A 22,120-nucleotide genomic window follows, 5' to 3' on the forward strand; every position below is an offset into this window, starting at 1 on the left:
TCAGTAAAGAAACTTTAGGGTAACTACTGCTCTAAGCGCATAGATCAATTAATTTGGTACCTTCTCTAGTTTGGAGAGAAGCTCCTCCACCTCGGCTTTGCCCTGCTCTTTAGCCTGAAAAACAATTAGCATATAATAGAGACTGATCAATAAAGAAGACTCTACCCTCTCTGTAGCGGTTACAGTGGTGAAAGGGCGAGCACAGCTGCCCAGGCAGCACTTTTCCCATAAACTTCCTCTAGTTCCACCTGAGGGATCCCAATAGCTTCCAGGCCAACGGAGAGATGTAATCCCTCCAGCAGCACGTCCTGGGCCTTTATCCACAAGACTATCAAATGTAAAACTCTTTTAATGTAACTAACAGCTTGCTCCATTGTGAATGCAACTCACACTTGAGTCCTGCTTAATTTTAATCTGTGCACACATTCACAATGACTTCTACAATATCTGAGGTCTATGTTACTTTTGATTGTTGAGAATCTGTAAAGTTGCACATTAAGAGATATGCTTTTATTTTTAGGCTGAAAATGAATATTATACTGAAGTCTCACTTTGAGGCTCCAACAAGCCAGTGTAGCATCAGATGTAATGTCTTTTACAAAACATAGTCGGAATTTAAGTCCATTAGTCTGTCAGACTAAGTAGACCGCAATATTATATTCAATAATGCTCAATAATTGATGGCAACAAGCTTTATCAAACACTACCAATCAAACCAAAGTGGAAAGGACAGCATCATACGTATATAGGTTTTGCAGATTGTGTGCTTGGCTCTTATAAGCTATGACTTCAGCAGTTAGCACCGACAAGGAAAGACTCAAATTAGACAGTGATGTAAAACCAAAACACAACTCAGACACACTTAGCATGTTTATAACTCAATGTTAATTACAGTCTCACATTTTTTAAATACTGGATTGTAGTATAACGCACAGTTGAGGCCCTGATACTCTACCTGTTACTTGACAGACACTTTAATTTGCATTACATGACCTATAAGCGTCTAGTACAAACATACCTTCTGGATTCTCTGCTGGTATTCCACAGCTTTCCTTTTAAGTTCCTCGCTTGTTTGCCTGGAGTCTCTAAGTTCAGCTTCGTAGAGGTCGCTGCGGCGTCGGGCAGCTGACAGGTCCTCCTCCAGCTGCCTGATGGTGACCTGCATCTCCTCCAGCTGTGCATGGTACTCCTAAGTCCACGGACAGCACACAGCAGTCATCAATGGGTAAAAAACAGCCGTCCAAACACTGACTGTGAATTCATTCAACATCTGAGGTCAAGTTTCATGAAGTTTAGTTAAGTTCATCACCATTATGACCATCTTACAGTATATCCTTAATATAACACAATGTTGTGTGTTGACAAGAACTGCTGATGAGGCATCTATATAAATGCAATCCATTTGCTCATTCTGTTTTTAAGTATTTAAGGACATAAGGAAACAAGATTGTACAACTCTTCAAGTAATAATCAATCACATTTTCAAATATTAATTTATTACAAAATGATTGAACTCAGCAGTGATTCAACATATACCAACTTAGTGTTGGTTCTTAGAATAGTGTTTGTCTTAAATAAATGTACTGTTGAATTCAAGCTTTTCCTATTAAAGCAAATCAAAACAACAGCCAGCAGGTTTTTATGCGTACGTTTTGAAAAGATACAACCAAAGCAAGGATTTATTTGGCCCAGCCTGAACAGAGGAACGGTGCTCTTAGCACAGGCAACAATTGCTGCCAGTGCTATACAGACAAAGATATACTTCACAGATCTGCTGACACTGTTTCATTATGCAGTGATCTATAGAAACTGCAGTGACTGCAGCAATGACCATTTATTACCAAAAGTGTCAAAATGAAAGATAACAAGTCGAGGATTACTACTTTAAAGCTGTAGTTTGCAACTTTGCACTAGTCTATAAGTCTATAAGTGAAAGAAAAAAATAACTGCGTATGTCTCAAAAAATCTCTGCAGAGACAACATGTTACATTGATGTTGGTAAACGCTTCACTCTTTAATTTGTCACTTCCTGTGCACAAACATTTTCAACTGTAGTCAGTTACATCAGGCTATTCGACAGGATCTCAACCATGAAGGATGAAAATGTCTTGTCCATTACAGGTCATTCCGGTTATCTGTCTGAAAAATTTTTTGAGTTAAAATTTAATGTGTGATTCGAATCATAAACACTGATTTAAAAAAATGTAAATGCTGCGTTTCATTCCCCTGGGAGGAGGGTGGGCGAATCTCTTGAGTAATGATCAAAGCCTCATGTACTGTAGTACCTTGCAGGGATGCCATCTGCAGAGATGACCTTTTTGAAAGTTGAGGACAAGGGAGTCCTCAGAGGGGAAAGCCCTGCCTATGCAACAGGGCTGCACAGAGAAGACTATAATCTCACTACTGCTTCAGTTACGTCTTTATCAGCTATGATGGTATGAAGACGGAAAGGAATCCCCTCAAATAAAATAATGACGTTATGGATGCAGTACAAAGTTGTGCATTTTTTCCCTCATTCAGCACAAATATTTAGTATAAATACTGTTAAGTGTTTAAAAAAAAATCTCCAAATGCACCACATCATTATCGTAATGAGAAGGAGGAGACAGAGGATTGCTTGAATGAGAAGATTTACATACTTGCTCTTTAATTTCCTGCAGCTTGTTGCTCTGTTCGCGGATGTCATGCAGCAGCTGCATAGCCTTGTCATCTTCTCTGGAGACCTCCACACGTGCCTCCTCCAAGCTTCGCTTTAGGCTCTACAAACACATACGTGCACACAAACTCAACGCTGCTGTTTGCTCAAATCAATACTGATTTTTGCTGGGCTGAGCACAGTGACATGCAAGTGTACCAATATGCGGTGAAACACAAAGTCGTGTAAGAGCATTTTTACGTTTAAACATCTCTTTAAATTCTGCACACACACAGTTGTTATTATGACTCACGCTGCACTCAGTAATGTAGGTGGCGAGGTCTTGCTCCAGAATGCTCCTCTGAGTCTCGGATGCCTTCAGCTCCACATCCTTCTGGTGGAGCACTGACTCCAGGTCAGTCATTTTACGCTGGAACCTGGAGATCTCTTGCTCCATCTGAATCCACCAGAGGAAACAGAATTACCAGTTTCACTGCTTTACTGAAGGCTGACAAATATGAACAGTTTGTGTTACATTTGATGCGACACAGATGTAAAGGTACTTGAAGAGGCGGTTGTAATCAGCGAGAAGGGTCCATCAGCCATGTATTCTGCTGATAGCTGATATATATGACCTATCACCCAACCCAGAATGCTTCAAAATAATGTAGTTGTAATGTTGTACACACAACAACTTGGCTTCTTACAGCGGCACCAGAAGCCTGCTTGATCTGTGTTTAAGCCAGTCAGCCAGAATAAACACAAGACGTCTGGTAATAAAACCCATGATAGAATAATTTCTTTGCTCAAAAGAAAATTCTACAATATGGAAATATAATTTTTCAGTTTCCAGTTAGCCATCAGTCTTAGTCTAGTCATCTCTGGCTTGCTTGATGGAGCTGCTCTTGGATTTGAAAATCAGGAATGACTTGTTGTCGTAAGGGCTAGAGATGAACTACTGAAACGTGAATAAAAAAAGAGCTAAAAGTGCACCCTCACCTTGTGACATTTGTCTTGAGTTTCTTGTAATTCTTTGCTTTTAATGTGCAGTTTCTTTTCCATGGAGTTGGTCTTAGCAGGAGAGTTGAGGCCTGCAGACACTGACCTGAGGAAAACACATATAGATGTTCTTCAGTCACCAAACTAAATCTAAATAGGATTATGTATAGCATACATGGATGCAATTCAAAATACATATTTCTATTGCATAAAAATGTCACAAATTCTGAAATCATATCAGGTGACCAAAAAGAGGATAACTGAAAGTCACATATCATGACTTAGAGCCACATCATGTAGCACCAAGCCAACAGCAAACAGCTGTTATTAAGCTGGCTGAAATACAGACACGACACCCACACATCGTAAATGAGTAACGGACACAAAGAGCACACAAGTGTTGACTTTTTTAAGAAAAGTACTCTGTACTTTATTAGAATAACATTCAACAGAACATTTTTGCAGTGGTTCACGCAGGACAAAACAGACTGCATTGAAGAAAACAGCCGTGTAGACCTGGGAACATTTGCTGTTTGCCTGACAGAATAATGTGACAGAAGAATTTGGGCTATGCTTTTGCTTTGGGTTGCTCTCCACAGAGCTCTGTAGTGAGTCCAATGCACTCATTCTTCATGTTTTTTTACCCCCTGTTTATGTAAGGTGATGTCCTATTTTGTTTCCAGTCTTTGGTAATAATTTAGAGCACAACATCAGTTTCCACTCTTCTCTTGACCAGAGAACAGACATCTCTGAAATTTAAGTCTTCTAAATAAATGAATGGGTCTGTATTGAATGAGTTCACAAATACCGCAGAGGGATCTTTAATAAAGTTGACTCAGACTGAGTCATAGTGTTAAAAATAATCACGATAGCAAACACTGCTCCCTTCGCCTCTGCACTAAGACATCCCCCTTAAAACATAAATTATATATATATATATATATATATACATACATATACATATATATATATACATACATATACACACACACACACATACGGCTCATATCATTAACAAAAACACCCCAACCAGTAATTTTCACAGAAATCTAGATTAAATGAAGAGGCGTTCCAGCTAGCTAATCTGTTGCCGATTAAAAATTTATGTCAGACATCAAAATTCATTAAGTTCTCCAGTGCACAGTTTCAGGGTGCTACTGTTCAAATAATATGACAATTTTTGCATTGAGCTAGATGTTTTTTTCATCTATCAGTGTCTTTCTTAAAACTGTCAAAGACGTGGTGAATTTTAACTTAGAAGTATGGAGAACGAGTCAGTAGAGAAAAGTGGAGTGAATAAAATTGTTTTTGAAGGAAGTAATATTATATTAATAGAAAATAAATATTTTTACAAGAGACAAAATGCCAGGCCACTTTTTTCCTAGCTGAGGAATATGCTAGATAGTCTCTGTACTGTGGAGGGAAAATAAATGAGTAGCCAGTGCAGACTGCATAATTGAAGAGAATCAAAGAGAGAGGGGGAGTCTGGGAAAGTTTGCAAGTTAAAGGCTTTGTAGCGCTGATCAGGTAAACAAAAAGAATAGAACACACACACTAAAGAAAATGCAAACAAATACATAATCCTACACATAACAGATCAAAGTACACACAAGCAATGTTGCAAAGGGACAGTATTTTTCAGGAAACCTTCAGTCATCTTTGTAGAAATTAGGACATTACCACTCACTGTTGTTTGCAATATCAATCTTGTGCTTCATACCAAACTAATAAAAAAACACTAAAAATCTAATTTGAAGAAGCCAATAATCAAATGAACACCTTCATTCATACTGAACATACATGCAAACGATGTGGAGGGAGTGTGGTCCAAATGGAGTTGAGTACACTTAAACAACTGGCTCCCAAAGAGGATGGGAAAGGCTCCAATATGTAGACCATTTTAATTTACCATCATCTTAGATGTCACAGTTTGACTGAAACATATTCGTGCATTTATGTTTCCTTATTAATTTTGCTTTTTGATGAGCAACATAATGTTGGCTGACATTTCACTCACACAATGTGTGCAAATGATATGTAGCAAATCAGTATTTTGATTTTACCATTTTAATCTAAAAATAAATACAAATAAACAGCTCTGATTTAAAAAAAATTTAAATAAATAACTAAAAATGAAAGATTTGCAATTTTTAAGTCCACCCACCCACAGTACTATGGGTGGCGCTAGAGGAAAGGCTGCTGGCCATTAAAAGTAAAAAAAAAAAAAAAAGGGGTTTATCTGCTGTGGAGCGTAAATGGATTCAGGAATTTGCGCAACAATTTGGCCATTTCAATTTTTATTTCTTGTGTCCAAGTGGAGGTTTTGGCCTGATGGTGAAATTGGAGGACAGAGGGTCATTAAAAACCATCCTCTAAAGTCATCCTCCGAAGACCATGAATATCCTCAGCAGATTCCTTGAAAATTGGGCAATAATTTGCTGAGATACCACGTCGGAGGGGAGATTCTGAACCAGCTGAAAAGTCAGTTGATCACCTTAATTATTAGGAATCATTCTCGGGGGGACTATGAATATCCATCTCATGACCATCTGGTTGTAGCCATTAATGGCAATCTGATCTGTAGCTGCCAAGACATCCTGCTCTTGACCAAAGTGGTAAATGACTGGCCAGACAGAATGACCATCTGACACAAAAGATTTACTCAAAACAAAAAATATTGTGTACATTTACCAAAACACTGCAAAATTGTCCTATATTGCCTGAAAAGGGCAGATTTTTTGAGAAATCTTTGAGGCAACAAAAAGACAGAAAACTTCTGTGAGCTACCACTCAAACCATCTTGCAAAGATGATTTTCTGACACCAAACGACAGATAGCTTCTTATAAATTTGAGGCGAGCTGTTAAGAGGATTTTGTTGTCGAGTTATACTAATGGAGGAGCCAGACAAGTTCACACAGAATGGAAAGAAGAAATACATAGCAGGAACCCCCAAAACACATGATTAGCAATTCATTATTCCTGGCTCTGGGATCTCTTTCCTTTTTGGTTGCTGCAATGAAGAATGTGTACACGCATACACATGCACCCAGACAATTTTGACACATTCTATGAGCTCCTCTTAATTAAATGCAGCAAAGAAAATGACTGGCTTCAGTTTAAAAAACCATGAGCAGATGACTGATGGTGTAACAGCAAGGGACAGAGACATTAGAAGAGGGAGAAAAAAAGAGGAGGAGATGAGACGGGTAAAGATGGGGGGTGGGGACAGGGGAGGAAGAAAAAAAAAAAAAAAAAAACACATCACGGTTGTAACCATAGAAATAGATTCTCTCCCCCAATCTGAGGACTCTGTCTAATCTGCTTTTTCTTCCCTTTCTGTTGCTGCTGCTGCTGTCATGATCCGCAGTCTCCAGGACCATTAACCTGCAAGAGCAATGCCACAGGGCTACAGCAATGAAACCCATCCTCTTACATTATTATCAGAGGTTAAGAAGCCAAACAGCATTAGGGATAATTACAGTCCTAAAAAACCCATGCTATAAAAGTCAGGAGCCCATTATGCTGCACGGTAACAGAGAAAGCACAATAACAGCAGCGAGGGTGGGAGTGTGTCTGTGTCTGGGGTTCCACCTCTCAGCAAGCCTCATTGACACACTCAGCCGCATACCAATCAGCGCAGATGGCAAGATAACGCCAGCTCACATTCTCTTGTCCATTCATTTGATCTATCTATGCATCGGATCAACTACGCGTGATCCCAAAGGCACAAAATTCAGGAATCAGAAGGAGAGAGCGCCAGAGAACAGGGAGATCCCTCCCCTTCCTCGTTCCTTGTCTGACACAGCATATGGCCAAACCCATCTTGGCCCCAACAGGCATAAACACTAATGATGGGGACACAACACCAACTGCCCAGGACACCACACTAGGTCACCTGAATCAAGGCTACCTGGAATTTGTTGCTGTGGTGATGAGGAGTCTAAAGGCAGATCAGCAGCCAAAGGTAGTATATGGTATTTAACCGTCAAAGGTGTGTTAGAGAGGTGTATGCAGGAGGTCTCTGCGTTGACTACAAGAAAAAGAGGGGTGGTCTTTGAACAAAAAAGCCAAACAATGCCTAGTAAACCGGTAGCACTTACTCAGTTTTGGCCAATGTTGTCAATGGTCTGCTGAAGAACCAGCCTAGAAAGGGCAGATCCTGGCCCTGGAAGCCCGCTGGCAGAGCTCCTCGCTGGGCTGCTGAGGCTGGCCGGGGGGCTGCCTGCTCCGGCTCCTCAAAATTAGAGGTGTCATCTTCAGAGTGCAACGCAGGAACAAAAGGCGGGAGAACTGCAGGAGAAAGGATGAGAGGAGGAAGTGAGAAAGCAGCGACGAACAAAGTAGTAAAAAAAAAAAAAAAAAAAAAAAAAACACAACAAGGAGAAAGGGGAGAGAAAGGAAGGGAGGAGGAACGGAGCAGAGCGGTGGGAGCCTAGAGTGCGGTAAGTTGCGCGTTGATGCACATGCTGCTTCTGAGTCCCTCCCTCCCTCCTTTGCTCGCTCTCATATACACATGCTCGCTCGCTCGCTCTCCCTCACTGCAGCAGAGCAAGCTAATCAGCTGGAGCCAAAGATGAAGCATCAAGCTTTATCTGTGTCCAATTAGATGTATTTCCAGTACAAACATGCATGTATGAGATTCTCTTTTTTCATATATAGTGTATCTGATATTTATTACTCAAAGATGATCAATTAACATTGAGCAGAACAACATTAAATAAATCTTCCCTTCAACACAGACAGGCACAAAAATCTCCTGCATTTCTAGCACCGTATCATAGCCTTCTGATAATAATGAGGATTTTCAAACAAACAACTAGATTAATTAATATTCAGCACTGATAGGAATATTATAACAGCTCTGGGGGAATGACCGCCACTGCGATGTTTGGTAATCCAGAAATCACAAAAAGGAGGGTTTATTCATCTGAAGACACGAGGTATTCTGCACAGCAAAATAAACACTCATCTCCCCTGCAGCTATACAGTTTTCAATTACAGAGCCACTGTAGAGCGAAGGATCTTTAATGGGACCATGCTTCACTGAAAATATCGATTAATTTGAACGTCATGGGTGTGTTTTCCCACAGCTGGTCAGGTGAAAATGTCAAACTCTCTGTCATTCAGTGTGGTCTCAGACTTGATTTGGCAACAATGACGTACAAGAAACGCACATGTATTTCCGCCACAGAGAGCGTGTCTGCCGTCGCTAGCGTAAAATATTTCGTGCTGCGTCTGTTGAGAAGCAGATGAGTTGCAGATCTTTACTCCGTCTGCCTCGCTTCTTGTCTCTGCCTCCCTCCCATTCTCCTCCTCAGGAAAGAGCTGGCCTACTGCCAACAGCACACAGAATCTCATTATTTTACTACCACTGGCAACACAGTTCCTTGTTTGTTGTGAATGTGCAGCACACACACACACACACACACACACACACACACACACACACACACACACACACACACCACACTTATGTATATTATAAATTACATTAATGTTTGACAACTGGTCGTATATCATCTGTCGAGTAACGTGATTACAGCGACACGGTGTCATTTGAAGCCAAATTGAGCGTTTTCACTGCAAAGAGAGAAGAACAGAGTCTCAACAGAGAGGAATCTCTTTACCTTGTCTAAGGTTTTTCCAGTCTACACTGGAGAAGAAAGAGTGACAGTGGAGTCCCTGGAAACCCAGTCGCTCTTTGGCTCCACAAAGCAATCTCTGCAGCAGGTCTACAAACTGCTTACTGGCCCGCGGCTCCTCCGGAAATTTAAGGAAGCGCTAGGGGGCAAACAACACGGACAAGGATTCATTACATAAAGCATAGACTAATCAGATGTTACATCAGGCCGCACATTTTCATAAAGTATACTGGGAATAGTAAAAAGATCGTTAATTTCATCATTTATCTGGAATTCTAAGTTGCAGACCATTACAGATCAGATACAACCAGTGACCAATCTCTGTACCAGTCGAGGTGACAGGCTATGTACCTGAAAGTTGAGGATGTTGTGGACTGTCTTGGTAGCAGTGCCACCAGAAAAAGGCGAGCTGGCATAGATCATCTCATAGGCTATGACTCCAAGGGACCACCAGTCACAATCAACCCCGTAAGTGCTGTGAGGGCCCCCATTCATGGCTGCCAGGACCTCAGGGGAGAGAAAGTCCTGCGTCCCAACAGGCACTGTGAGCGCTGCAACCTGGAAATGCATTTATAAAACACAATGATGTCACTGGCACTGAAGTTAATACATAGAACAGCAAACTCTGAAATCTACTTACTGTTTTGTTAGCAGTCAGCCTGGCAGCTGATCCAAAGTCTGCCAGCTTAATGTGACCAGTTCGATCGATGAGAACGTTTTCTGGTTTGACATCTCTGCAAGTGGATGGTTTAGAAGGGATTTGATACTGCTGCTAGAGAGCTGTTTGTTGCCCGAGTACTGTAATATGTCTGCCGCTCTGACGATAATGGAATACATTTGTAAACTGCAGCAATGTTTTTGTATTTGCATAAAACATCAAACTCAGTGGTCTAAGTTAAATTACAATACTACATGTCTCATGTCCAGTTAATGTTTTCATGAATTATGTGCATTTGGCCTTCAAGTGAAAACAAAAGGCAAACAAAGTATGATATTTAGTGAGGATGTAAGCGTACCAACTTAGGATCTCTGGCCCTACTACCTTAATTTATTGAGTTATACCTCAGTGCCTTGAAACATCAATCATTGTTATCAACGAGAGGTTGTTGGTGTCTTACCTGTGGACATAGCCTAGCTGGTGGACAGCATGAATGGCCTCTACCAGCTCAGCCAAATAGAACTGAGCCATGGACTCATCAAACTGATCCTCGTATCGGTTGAGCAGGGACATCAGGTCACCTCCCGGCAGGTACTCCATCGCCTAAAGAGATATTATCAGTATAAAACTTTGGCCAGAACATGGTATGAACATGTGTCTCGATGTGATTAAAATGAACAAGTATCCCATGCTGTTGAAACATTAATGAATGCCTATAAATATATATCTATATTTAGAAATAAAAACAAAGCAACAAGTGCGGGACGACATGTGTTTGAGCTTACATCAAAGCTCTATTCAGCTTAAGCTTATAGGGTGGTTCTCCTCATTATGGATTCAGTTATGCAACACCACATACTATTGCAGATTTATCTGTGGTACTGCAGTCAGAGGATTGGTCTTCAATAGCTAAAAATACAACCCCAACCATAACTGCAATGGCCTTGTGTGTCTGTGATCTTTGGCTAAAAAAATGACATGTCCAAAAAAACAACAACACAAAAACAGACACCTCATTGAGCACTTTAAAGTTTGGAAACACAAATCAGCCTTGGTCATGTTTGACCCCAGTTCTCTTTTCTGCTGTCCGCATCCTGAGATGAAAGGCAGTGGCCGGGCTGATCTGAGCTATATGGTGGCAGCCAAACAGCCATAACAGCAGAGAGCCCCCGATGCATGAATGGTCGGCGAGTCTGAATGAACGGGAGCATTCTCCAGTGTTACCTAGCAACAGGGAGACTGGGCGCCTCTCCGACACACCGATAAAGATGGATGCTTTGTATTTTCCTCTGTGCTCAGTTAGGGAGCAGGGTGATTGGGGGGGGGGTTGAAAAGACAGGAGGAAAAATGGAGACATACATGCAGGGGGCATGAAGGGACGTATGAGGGGACGCTGAGAGAAAGAAAACCAAAAGGGCAGTGCACAGTATAAAGCATGGCTAGGCAGAAAATGCTTTTTTCCTCCTACTCCCTACACCAGTCTAACAAGTCATCAGAGTAAATATAGATTCTTTGTGAGGTTAACAGCCTTCACGATGATTTCACTGGACGTGATCTGTGAGGAGAAAACTGACACTGTGTTTCACGGCGGAAGATTAGACTATTAGACACTAACATTTTGGGCAATATTCCTGATTACATCCTTAACCAGAGTCAAATGAGAAGCATCTATTAATTCTACAAATCCACATTAAGAACAGAGATCCAGGAGGTGTTTTTCCAATAGTTGAAACACAGGAAGCTTAGCCGGTTTTCACAGACGTAGTTTCTGCAATGTGATATTTTAGTCGCAGTTACTAAATCACAATTTGGGCATCTCAGAGGTCCTGTTCAGTAGAGTTGACAGCATTGAAAAATGTTGTTCATCTGAACAAAACTCTGGTGGCCCCTGGCTGTACTGATGGCTAGTCTGCAAGCTACAAGCAACATCATAACACAACAAAACAGTGAAGTTGCTGGAAGGTGATGGCTAACAACCCTCCCACCCCCTTACTTCAAAGCGTTTCTTCAACATACAAGTTGTTCCTTTGAATTGCTCACTTCAGGTCCCTTCTTGTAGCAGCTCATGTACTATTCTGACTGATCCAGCTGTTCTGTTAGTCACGTTTTGGAAATCACAGCTGTGAAAGGAAATGAAAACACCTTCCAATACATCTGTCTTATATACTGCTTTATATAAAAATAGGCTATGCTCTACTCTGAGCATAAAACATATAGGAATAGAAAATAAGACACAGTGGTTGTTGAATTAGGTAACTTATATACAGTACATTGGAGCTATTTTTTGAGCAATAACAGCTGGGCCCAATGACAACAGTAGGAGAATATATTGTAGATTATGAGGACAATATTAAGGAATATAATTAGTTATTATCAACCAATACAATGAACATCTTAGAGTTGCAACGATTCACTGAAAAATGGTCAACTATTACATTTATCACCAACTATTTTGATAACTGATTAATCAGTAAATAAAAAAAATTAAAAAAGTAATAATTCTCAGATTCCAGCTTCTTTAATGTGAAGGTTTTCTAGTTTCTCCTCAAACAAAGGTTGACATTAAGAACAACTACTCTTATATCACGTTACTTATTGAAAAAGACCACATCTAGAAAATAACATCATGGATGTTAAAGGGTACTTTCTGTATTTTTAAACCTGGGCCCTGTTTTCACATTTTTTTGAGTCAAAATGACTAGTAAGTACAAAAGGCTTTGGAACCCGTGCAGTAGATGGCTTCATCCGGCAGCCATGAACCGGCTGCAGTGGCTGCAATGTTTTTTCTTTGGGGAAACTGCGCCCATCAAAATTCTGTGCACAAAAAGTGCTCCTTTTGTCCACCAACAGGCACAGACTGTTATACGAGGTGTCTAACAACATCAAGGAAATGATGCCTACGAATGACACCTTGTGACACCCTTTGTTTTTAACAACAAACAAATGTCTCGCTCAAGGAAAATTGTCACTCTAAAATATTGCGAGAGGCAAGTTGTTGCAGAGTTGGAGAGAGGTTTGTTGTATTGGAGAAACACAATTTGCCCCAAAAGATAAATCGGTGTGCCAATATTATCGTCTGATATGAGCTAACTGCAGATAAATCAGTATCAGCCGATAAATGACAATTAAATAAGTAACGGAGACACGGAAGTCGGATCCTTCACTCATGAGTGTTGTCGCTGCATAGCTGGTCCACCAGAGGGCACACTGCTACTTCCCAGATGTACTTTTGTTCAAAGTTCTATTTGTAACAATAAAAAAGTTTAATTTTAAACTGCATTATATCATGTTATCTTGGTGAGGTCTACATATAACAAATGTAAGGAATAATCTTTGTTAATGTTATGTGTTAGCGATATAGTCGATATATTGGAATATCAGATTTTAAAATCCTCAAATGTCAAAATCTGTATCAGACTTTAAAATCCCATATTGGTCAGACTCACAGGCTACAAAACAAACTCCTCTCCCTTGTTTCCACCTGCATAATTACCCCAAAGGAATTTGTTGCAGCTGCCAGTTAAAGCCATCTACTGCACAGATTCTGCACTAGGGATGCACTGAAATGAAAATTCTTGGTCAAAGCAGAAAACGAATACAATGAAAAAAAAATTGCAGAATACCGAACACCAAACAAGCACATTCACATTTTTTCCATTCACTTTGCCTTTTTTTTTTTTTTTAAACCATGGCATCAATTAAATAGTCTAAATGTGCTTTTTACTCAGTGTTTCCCACAGGATTTGGAGAGACTATGGTGGGTGGGTCCGAGGTCCAAGAGGGTCCAGTAAAGTAAATTGCATGTGTCCATTTACTTTTAATGGACATACATAATATGTTTTATACTTTCTGTGGATATAATCCAATTAATAAATTCATCAAGTCCGACCCAATTTGATAAATAATGTTGCATGTGGTTCTCGTATCGTGCAACATAAGGACTTCATAGCCTCTCTTCAGGTCAGACTCTCATACTGCAACACTTATCTTTGTAAAGAGGAAAATGACAGAATAAAGTCGCTAACCTGCCTGTCAGCTGCTCTGGTCCATTTCAGTGGATTTACCATAAAGGCTTGAATACGTGTGCAATCCAAATTTAGGTGCGGCTAGCTTAATCGCCTTCTCAGAAGCGACCGTTTGTTTCCTTTTCAAAGAAGTCAGCCACAGATGGAGTGGATGTGCTAGGAGACAATTCAGCAGAACAGTGTCTGCAAACAGCGATTTTTGCGTCTTTCTCAGACACTTTAAAATGCTTCCACACTGCCGACATGTCAACGTAATTGTAATGGGGACCACTGCACCCCATCTGGTTCCGTTTGGTCTCTTTTAACAAATGGTTGAGCTAGGGACCACAGTGGCTACAAGTTTTTTCAGTTAGTGCACTTCACTTAAAAGACTACCTCCAGACCTATACTAACACAAAGGCCTGTCCTACGACCCCACTAAAATGCATATTACACCCACCAAGTGTGTGTTATTTGCTTGGCTTGTTTATTATGCCAGTTAGGGGATAGTTTGGCCTATGTCAGTTTGCAAAAGATGCTTAAAACATGCTTCTCACAAAGAGGAATAATAATTTCAGTCTATCCTCAAGATCAGACAAAAATTTCAGTCTCACCAGGTAGACATGTTCTTTGTCGTGGAAGGCGTAGAGAAGTTGCGGGATCCAGGGACTGCTGTTCAGAGACAGGATCCTCCGCTCCTCTTCATGAAAAACCACCTGAGAAGAATTCATAAGGTAGGCAATCAGCATATTTACATTAAATCAAGGCATAATCTTATTGTGAATAGAGTATCAGCCTAGGGCTAGGCGATATTGCCAAAAATGTTATCACAATAAAAATCTTTGATCATTCAATATCGATTATCATCATGATATATGTCAAATCATTATTTCTTTCAAGTTTAAAGGCTGATTTTTGCTCCTGAGTAAAAATTGAAGAAACCAAATGGTTATTTATGCGGTTAAACTTTTCTTTACGATCATAATGTGACAGTTGATGCCAAACGGTGGATCACTTAACAAATCTGAGGTAGGACATTCAAAAGTATTGTGATAAAATCTTTTTCAACAAATATGATTAGTAAATATTTTTTCAGTCCCTTTTGTTCAACAAAATAAATATTTCATTGAAAATGTAAGTGCTAATTTGTCCTTGATTCAAATGAATTAAACCAAATATTTATTGATATATTGAACATTTATTATCTTGTTATTGAGGAAAATTATATTGCGATAATTATCATTATTGTTTTATTGCCCAGCCCTATATCAGCCACATAGATTCATTGAAGGCTTCAATGAAATGTTTTTTAACTTAACTTTAGGAGACTTTTATGCACATTTCCAACATTTTCCTCCCTTCGATTCATGTTGCCAGTTTTATAAGTGGGATGCCATTTAAAAATTGTGCAAAGCAGCCACAGGTGGCATGTACCAAACATTTCTTGTTCATTGTATTGCTCACTTCAGATCCTTTCCTGTCGCAACTCATGTACTATTCCGACTGAGATCTGTTCTATTAGTCACATGCCAAAGAGCACAGCTGTGAAATAATGTCCCCAGCTTCTTTGTTGCTGTACTCCAGCACCCTCCAGTGGGCCTTTTTCACACTGTAAAAGCCAGGTTAATAAACAGGGGAGTGATTGCATGGAGGTTAGGTCTTTCTAGTTAATTTTTCACCTTCTTCTCCTCATGTTTATTTGGTGATCTTCAGTGCAGAAATGTAAAATATTTACTTAAGTTAAATACCAAGTTGCTCTGTGTATCATCAGATTTAGAATCTCTTAATCATAACTCTCGCAGCAACTGAGTGTGGCTTAGCTCTGGATGCTGGTTAAAAGAAATGCTGAGACAAAATCGGCCTTCTTCATCGAGACATGAGCCAGCATGCACAACACCAGGACCCTGACACTGAAGCAGCATTCGTAAAATTACTTTGCCTGTGTTTTTCTCCTCTGTGTAAATCTGTATAAAAAGGCCTATCGTGTGGTAAAGCTAAAAGAGTTGTGAAAAACAATGGAAAACAACCACAATTAAGCTTACATTTTCTTGTGCACGTAAAACTGCCTTGTCCATGACTTTCAGTGCACAAACATCCCCAGTTGCCTTCTCCCGGACTACTTGGACTTCGGCAAAACGGCCGCGACCCACGACTGCACACACTTCAAAGTCATAAAGCCAAGGCTGCAGGGCCCGCAGCTCTGAGGCCACTTCAGAAACTGTTTTACAAGACACACACACAACTTCTGAGAAATTAAGTGAAACTACTTTTAGGACATAAAATTGTAAACATACCACAAATACAATATCTTATTCTATTAGTTATACAGCTACGTGCACATACTATTGGTATTAAATAAATTCTTTCTGTCTGGTATTGAAAATAACATACCAATATTATTTTTAAAATGAAAAATAGGAGGACTGTACTGGCTGACTATTGCTGTACAGTGCAGCATTGACATCACTAGAGCTTATAATAAGCCTGCTGCTTATTACTATAAGGTCTTTTTTTTGTTGACAGTTTTGACAGGCCTGTATTTGCCTAGTGTGGAATCTGAAATCTACTTAGCATGATGTCACTTTATACTTTAAAAACTAATCTAGAAATAGCAGGAATGTATCATGGTCTTGAAAATAAACAGCAAAAGCTCAACAACTGTAAAGAGGCATGCTGAAGCAGTTACATCAAATGATACAATGTAGACTGTGTCAACTAATGTGGTAGGAAAAATACCAGACTGGCCTAAGAAATAAACAACAACAAACACTGAACGCCTAACGTTACATGTGTAAAATGTATGCTTACACTTATTGACAAAGTTTGCCACATGGTGCATCTTCATAAGCTCTGGGGAGGCGCACTCTTGGTAGAGCAGCAGCAGAGCCTCCAGAAACTCTTCCCGACCTAAAGTGCATCCTCCCTGCTGCCCACACAGGCTGAGTCGGCCCTGGGGACAACACACGAACACAGAAAAGGGAAGTCAGTCACTGGCAGTTACTGTGGCTGGTTTGAAACTGTACATAGTGTTAGCGGCAATGCACGTGTACAGGTAACGTCAGGATATGTATTACTTTACCTGAAACAGCTGATTGAGTCGCGAGCTGCGGCTGGTGATGGGATCCGCGGAGGACGGCAGCGTTTTCAGGGTTCCCTGACTCACGTATTTGAACTTCAACATGTCTTCTTAACACATAAACTGAACGATTGACACACAGTAGGTCGAAGTGAAAAGTACTTTACGCGTTAAGTGATTAAAGATATCCGGGACGGCAGTATTACGTTATATTTAGACCAGGGAAAAACAAATGTCAACAATGCGTTGCTTTAGCATGCTATGTTAACGTTGGCTAGCGTATGCTAACGTCCAAACAAAGAAACGATAACGCGACACGTAGTGTCCTTCATTTATGTTTACGGAGACAAAACACTACGTTATGAGATTACCAGACTGCCATGCAGGTACTTTACTTACTTTTGTTTCTAATATTCACAGAAACCTAGACATGATACGGAGCACACCGTTTTCCTCTCGGACGTTTTTGTTTCCGGTGAACTTTCAAATTTTGCGCGTTCACCGCCCACCTCTCGAGCCTGCTGAATGAAGCTGGCGTTTGATTGGATGACTGGAAGATTCAGGGCGGGTCCAGCATGGTTTTAAACCAATGACTGACGTTTCCGCACCGTCCCTGACTCTCATGAAATCTTCTTACATGTGGAAGTACTATCTGTTCCTTGATAAAAAATAAATAAAAATCAATTTTGACTATATTTGGAGAAGGAAAGTCCACTACGTTAAGAGAGATGACCAAGAGAAGATGGTGGCCTGCAAACTATTGATTTCGACTTTATGAATGGAACCTTAAATATCAATTGGTTGAAATTCTTTCTGAACAATAACTTTTTGTACCATATCCCTAGAGAAATATTTAAGAAATTAGAATAAATGTGATTTGATTATTATTATTTCCCATTAAATTCTCCCTTTTTCACCAGGAGGTTCTGTTATATTGGAAATCATAATTTCACACCGCATAACTCCCCATAATAGAATAATAGATATATTACGGTTAAAAACAAATCGCTGTACAACAAGGACTGGATGGATAAAGGTAAGTCTGTGATACATTTTGTAGACAGTGTAAGCTGTCTCATGCCATATGAGAACTTCTGCCTAAGACACGACCTAACTGGCAATCGTAATATTTTTTAATATATATAAGACTACCATAACTAATGCCGTCCCCAACTCTTTTATGTGTTTAATTAATGGTATGTTAATGAATTTTTTTAATGAAGTTAATGAAGTTTTGTGTATTTCATAATGAGTTTCTTTCCTTTACAAAAGACCTTAATGTCATTAAAACAAAGAATGCAATGAGACTTTTTAGTATAATAGCCTTTCCCTTTTATTTAATTGTTTTATCTTCTTTATTGTTTTGGTTTGTTTTTCCCTGTCTTTTGATATGTACTTCATCCTTTTTGTAAAATGTGAAAACTCAAAGCCATGTTTTGTGTATATAGAAGAACATTCAATAAAAAAAACCTGTTCTTTGAAAAAATCATGAACATAATATAAACGGTGATTACACTAATAAGAATTGGAGAATAATATCAAAGTTGAAGAGGAATTTTCATTTGAAAGATATAGCTACTACTGATCTAAAATACAGAATCTGAAATACTTTATTGATCCCTGAGGGTTAGGGTTAGGGTTCTTTAATTAAATTCCATGTCTAATCCATTTTATATGTTGTTTGAAACAGGCCTATTGTGTTGGGATACGTCACTAATTTTAAAGAAGTAGTAGAAGTATTCCAGTCTTTCAGTAGGGGAGACCAGGGATGGATCTAACATTTGTTCAAAATGCGATACAAACTAGTTACATGTGTCTACTATTAAATGGTGTAACTGTTATCGCTAACACAGACAGAAAATGCATTGTTTAGTCATCCCCCATAAGACAAGGAGTAAAATGCTACAATTCACCCCATAGTCTCGGTAACATACCCTGGCGTGAAATGTAACATTATGTAATAAGGAATAAGAGAAAAACATGTTATTGAAAATACCCAAGTATCTTAATGACTTTTAGTCATAGTAGTGAACATAACAAATGTGCACCAACTGAATATCAATGTGTGTGTGTGTTTGTGCTTGCACTGTCACAATGGTGCCAGACGCACCGCACTCTTGGAGTGCAGGCCTCATGGGCCCACAGAGAAACCTACAGGTTTTACTGTGTGTGTGTCTCAGACGCATACTGAAATTCAAAGACACATAAATACAACTTAACATTTTCTTGGAGTAGGTTGTATCATTTTTCATTGCTGTAACCCATAACCCATGAACTAGCTTACCTTACAGCCAAAACATAAGCACTTGCAACTTGCATGAAAGCTATCTACAAAGACACACAATAAACATGATTTTAACTACAAGCAGATAGTGCTATAATAAAAATAAATGAAGTTAAAAAAAAAAAAAAAACTTACCTCAAGATTGTTTTTCTAAATTTTTTTTCCTAAAAGTGGCTGTGGCTACCACAGGGTGCTACTTTTTCACATGTGGAATAAGGACTAAACTGAGCATGTGCAGAGTGACTCGTAACTTGTTCCTGATTGGAGAAATTGGATGTGTTACAACTGACCCGTATTACAATCATACAGTCTGATTACAACCATCCCTGCTCTCCCCTGTTGCACTTCCATGAAGTTGGTCGACTCACTGGAGAGCCATAAGAAATGGTCAAATGGTCAAAGCAGCAGGCTAAGATACTTTGACTCATGGTCCTTAGTATGAGTCAAGCGCCAAAAACACTGGATCCTACATTTCCAGTGATGCAATCACTGGCATCATTTTGTTTGACCCTCTCTGCCCCAAATATTTGTAATGCAGGAGAGAGGGAGACAGCTCTGTATGATTGGTGCAGTTGGTTTGGTGCTGTACGACCACAGTGATACATGTAATTAAAGCTCTCACTGTCTTGGTTACAGTTCAACTGTGCAGAACTGATCATGTTAGGAACACTACAACTGTAAATAGCAACAGTCAACATCATTAATAACTAATAAGATCCACATCTGTAGTGTTTTCAAAAAACGGACATACTGTCACAGGTGCTGAGTGCAGACTGGGGTGAGGACCCAAATGCAGACAATGGCAAGGCGAGGCGAGGTGAGAGGAGGATGCAGTTCAAAAGGAGATTTATTAAGTCAAAACTAAACTGAAACAGGCTTACAAGGAGCTCGAGGCAAAGTCCAAACAAAGGTAATCCAGAACAAAAGGAACGATCCAAAAACACAGGGAATAATCCAGAACAGGGGGAACGAAGGAACAGACAGGAACACTCAACATTAGACGCACATACACACAAGGACGTGATCAGGACTGAAGACAAGAGCAGGCATATATACACACACGGACTAACGAGTGGTGCGGGAGCAACACGGGTGACCAGGATCAGGGCTGACGAGGCAGACAGAGAGCATGGAAAACAGAGAGACAAGCAGGCAGGCAGAGAGACAGCAGGGGGAAACAGAGAGAACACTAGACAAGCAGACATGGGGCAGAGTGAATAACCAAGAAGACAGAAACACACACATGTTACAAAGAACCAGAACCTAAACGAGAACACAGAACTAGAACACAGAGTACAGAGGAGACCAAACCACAATAATGCAAACAAGGACCAGGAATGAAAACCAAAACATGAACTAAACCCAGACTCCCAAACAAGACACACAGACAGGATCATGACACATACCTGCTTGAGAGAAAAATAAAGCCCTGACACAGAGACAGGATTGATGCCCAACATTAACAATACACTGTAAAACATCATACAGGAACTCAGTGGAATCAACTAATCTTTTCCCTTGAGCTTTAACATACTTCTCAAAAGCATCCTTTGAATAAATTGGTAATAAATCTATGCTTTATTAAACTTTTTTTAATATTAAAAATATATTTGTACTACTCTAAGTAAATACTATTTAGGTTTACTTTGTGGAAGTATATTGTTAAACAATTACACTTTTAGTGGCTTAAAAATAAATGCCAATATATGCCAATAATATGCCAATTATGCTTTATTGTGTATTGCAATATATTTAAAATATTTATGTAATTGCCAAATGTTTTACGCCTGTATGTAAGTAAGTATAATTTTTAAAACATATTTTTATAAAATTTTAACGTATTTTTCAAAAGCATTCAAAGTATTTCTTATATTGCTTACACTTTTTTCTTTTCTTCTCTCTTTTTAAATTTTTTTAAACCAGGTAAATAGCCAGTTCAGATCAGAGATCCCCCCAGGGTGACCTGGCCAAGAAGGTAGCAGCACAAGTCTTTAACGTAACAAACAAACAACGATGTATAGTAATAAGCATACTTTAAATTATAATGTAGTTTAGGGTGACCAGAAGAGAATGGGTGAAATTCGGGACGGTACATTGAGTGTCAATGAACATTGACACATGAACACACATGAAAATCAAAACACAATGCTTAAATTCATTATTTGTGTTCATGAAGTCACCTGTCTGTTATTAGGAAAAATACAACTGTGGTAAATCATGATCTTTTACTTAATTTTTATATTTATTTTATTCATGTCATCAATGCAATGTCACATCTGTCTGCGCAACGCACGTGTCAGATCTCTCCGCCGTGCCGTGGCTGCCGGAAACTACACTGTAAATTCCACTAACAAAAAGGGAAAAGAGCACAAGTGTTACTTTGTGGCTATAACAACGCTGTTGAATGCTGTGAAAAAAGTCCGCTGCACAAGAGTACCTCACGGTCAGGCTACTGTGTCAAGTTAACGTAGTGTTGTTGAGAGGGAAGCTAATTTTGGCCAGAAAATCCTGTTGTTTCCCAGGTTTACTTTGTTTTACTTTCCCAACTCGGACATGACAAAGGAGGACACCACAGACACAATAAGAAAAGAGCACAGAAGAGAAGAATATCAGGTCAGCTCCCACGCACAACTTAACGTTAAATGTGAACAGAGTGTGTCTTACTGCCAAGACATGATCTCTTTTACAATTATCCCTATGACTCTGCATTATTTTACCTGCTATGTACCAACCAATCCAGTCCTTTTTACCTGTTAAAATACCTTTAAATGGCGAAAACAACACATAAAATGCAGTATAGTAATACCTCTACTTGCCTCTA

At 39.5% G+C, this 22,120-nt stretch overlaps 1 protein-coding gene across 6 annotated transcripts in view; it reads right to left on the reverse strand.

Annotated features, from left to right (window-relative positions):
- The window catches only part of cita (citron rho-interacting serine/threonine kinase a), a 40,160-nt gene extending 22,675 nt beyond the window's left edge, over positions 1–17,485 (reverse strand). For 5 of the 6 annotated variants that reach the window (XM_038697005.1, XM_038697002.1, XM_038697003.1 and 2 more), the window contains exons 1-14: positions 17,019–17,485; positions 16,748–16,889; positions 15,982–16,157; positions 14,554–14,655; positions 10,396–10,538; positions 9,918–10,011; positions 9,629–9,835; positions 9,263–9,416; positions 7,736–7,925; positions 3,635–3,740; positions 2,949–3,092; positions 2,640–2,759; positions 1,019–1,189; positions 61–114 (exon numbers count right to left, since the gene is read on the reverse strand). In XM_038697005.1, coding sequence (XP_038552933.1) covers positions 61–114; positions 1,019–1,189; positions 2,640–2,759; positions 2,949–3,092; positions 3,635–3,740; positions 7,736–7,925; positions 9,263–9,416; positions 9,629–9,835; positions 9,918–10,011; positions 10,396–10,538; positions 14,554–14,655; positions 15,982–16,157; positions 16,748–16,889; positions 17,019–17,120 — 1,905 coding nt within the window. In that variant the 5' untranslated portion in view covers positions 17,121–17,485. The remainder of the gene's footprint in view (positions 1–60; positions 115–1,018; positions 1,190–2,639; positions 2,760–2,948; positions 3,093–3,634; positions 3,741–7,735; positions 7,926–9,262; positions 9,417–9,628; positions 9,836–9,917; positions 10,012–10,395; positions 10,539–14,553; positions 14,656–15,981; positions 16,158–16,747; positions 16,890–17,018) is intronic. The other variant, XM_038697001.1, reaches the window with a different exon arrangement.
- Between the last annotated feature and the right edge of the window lie 4,635 nt (positions 17,486–22,120).

The sequence above is a fragment of the Micropterus salmoides genome, unplaced genomic scaffold (genome assembly GCF_014851395.1).
Source record: "Micropterus salmoides isolate LMB-PRFRI ecotype aquatic unplaced genomic scaffold, ASM1485139v1 Ms_hic_scaffold_4, whole genome shotgun sequence".
In the NCBI taxonomy this organism is placed as follows: Eukaryota; Metazoa; Chordata; class Actinopteri; order Centrarchiformes; family Centrarchidae; genus Micropterus; species Micropterus salmoides.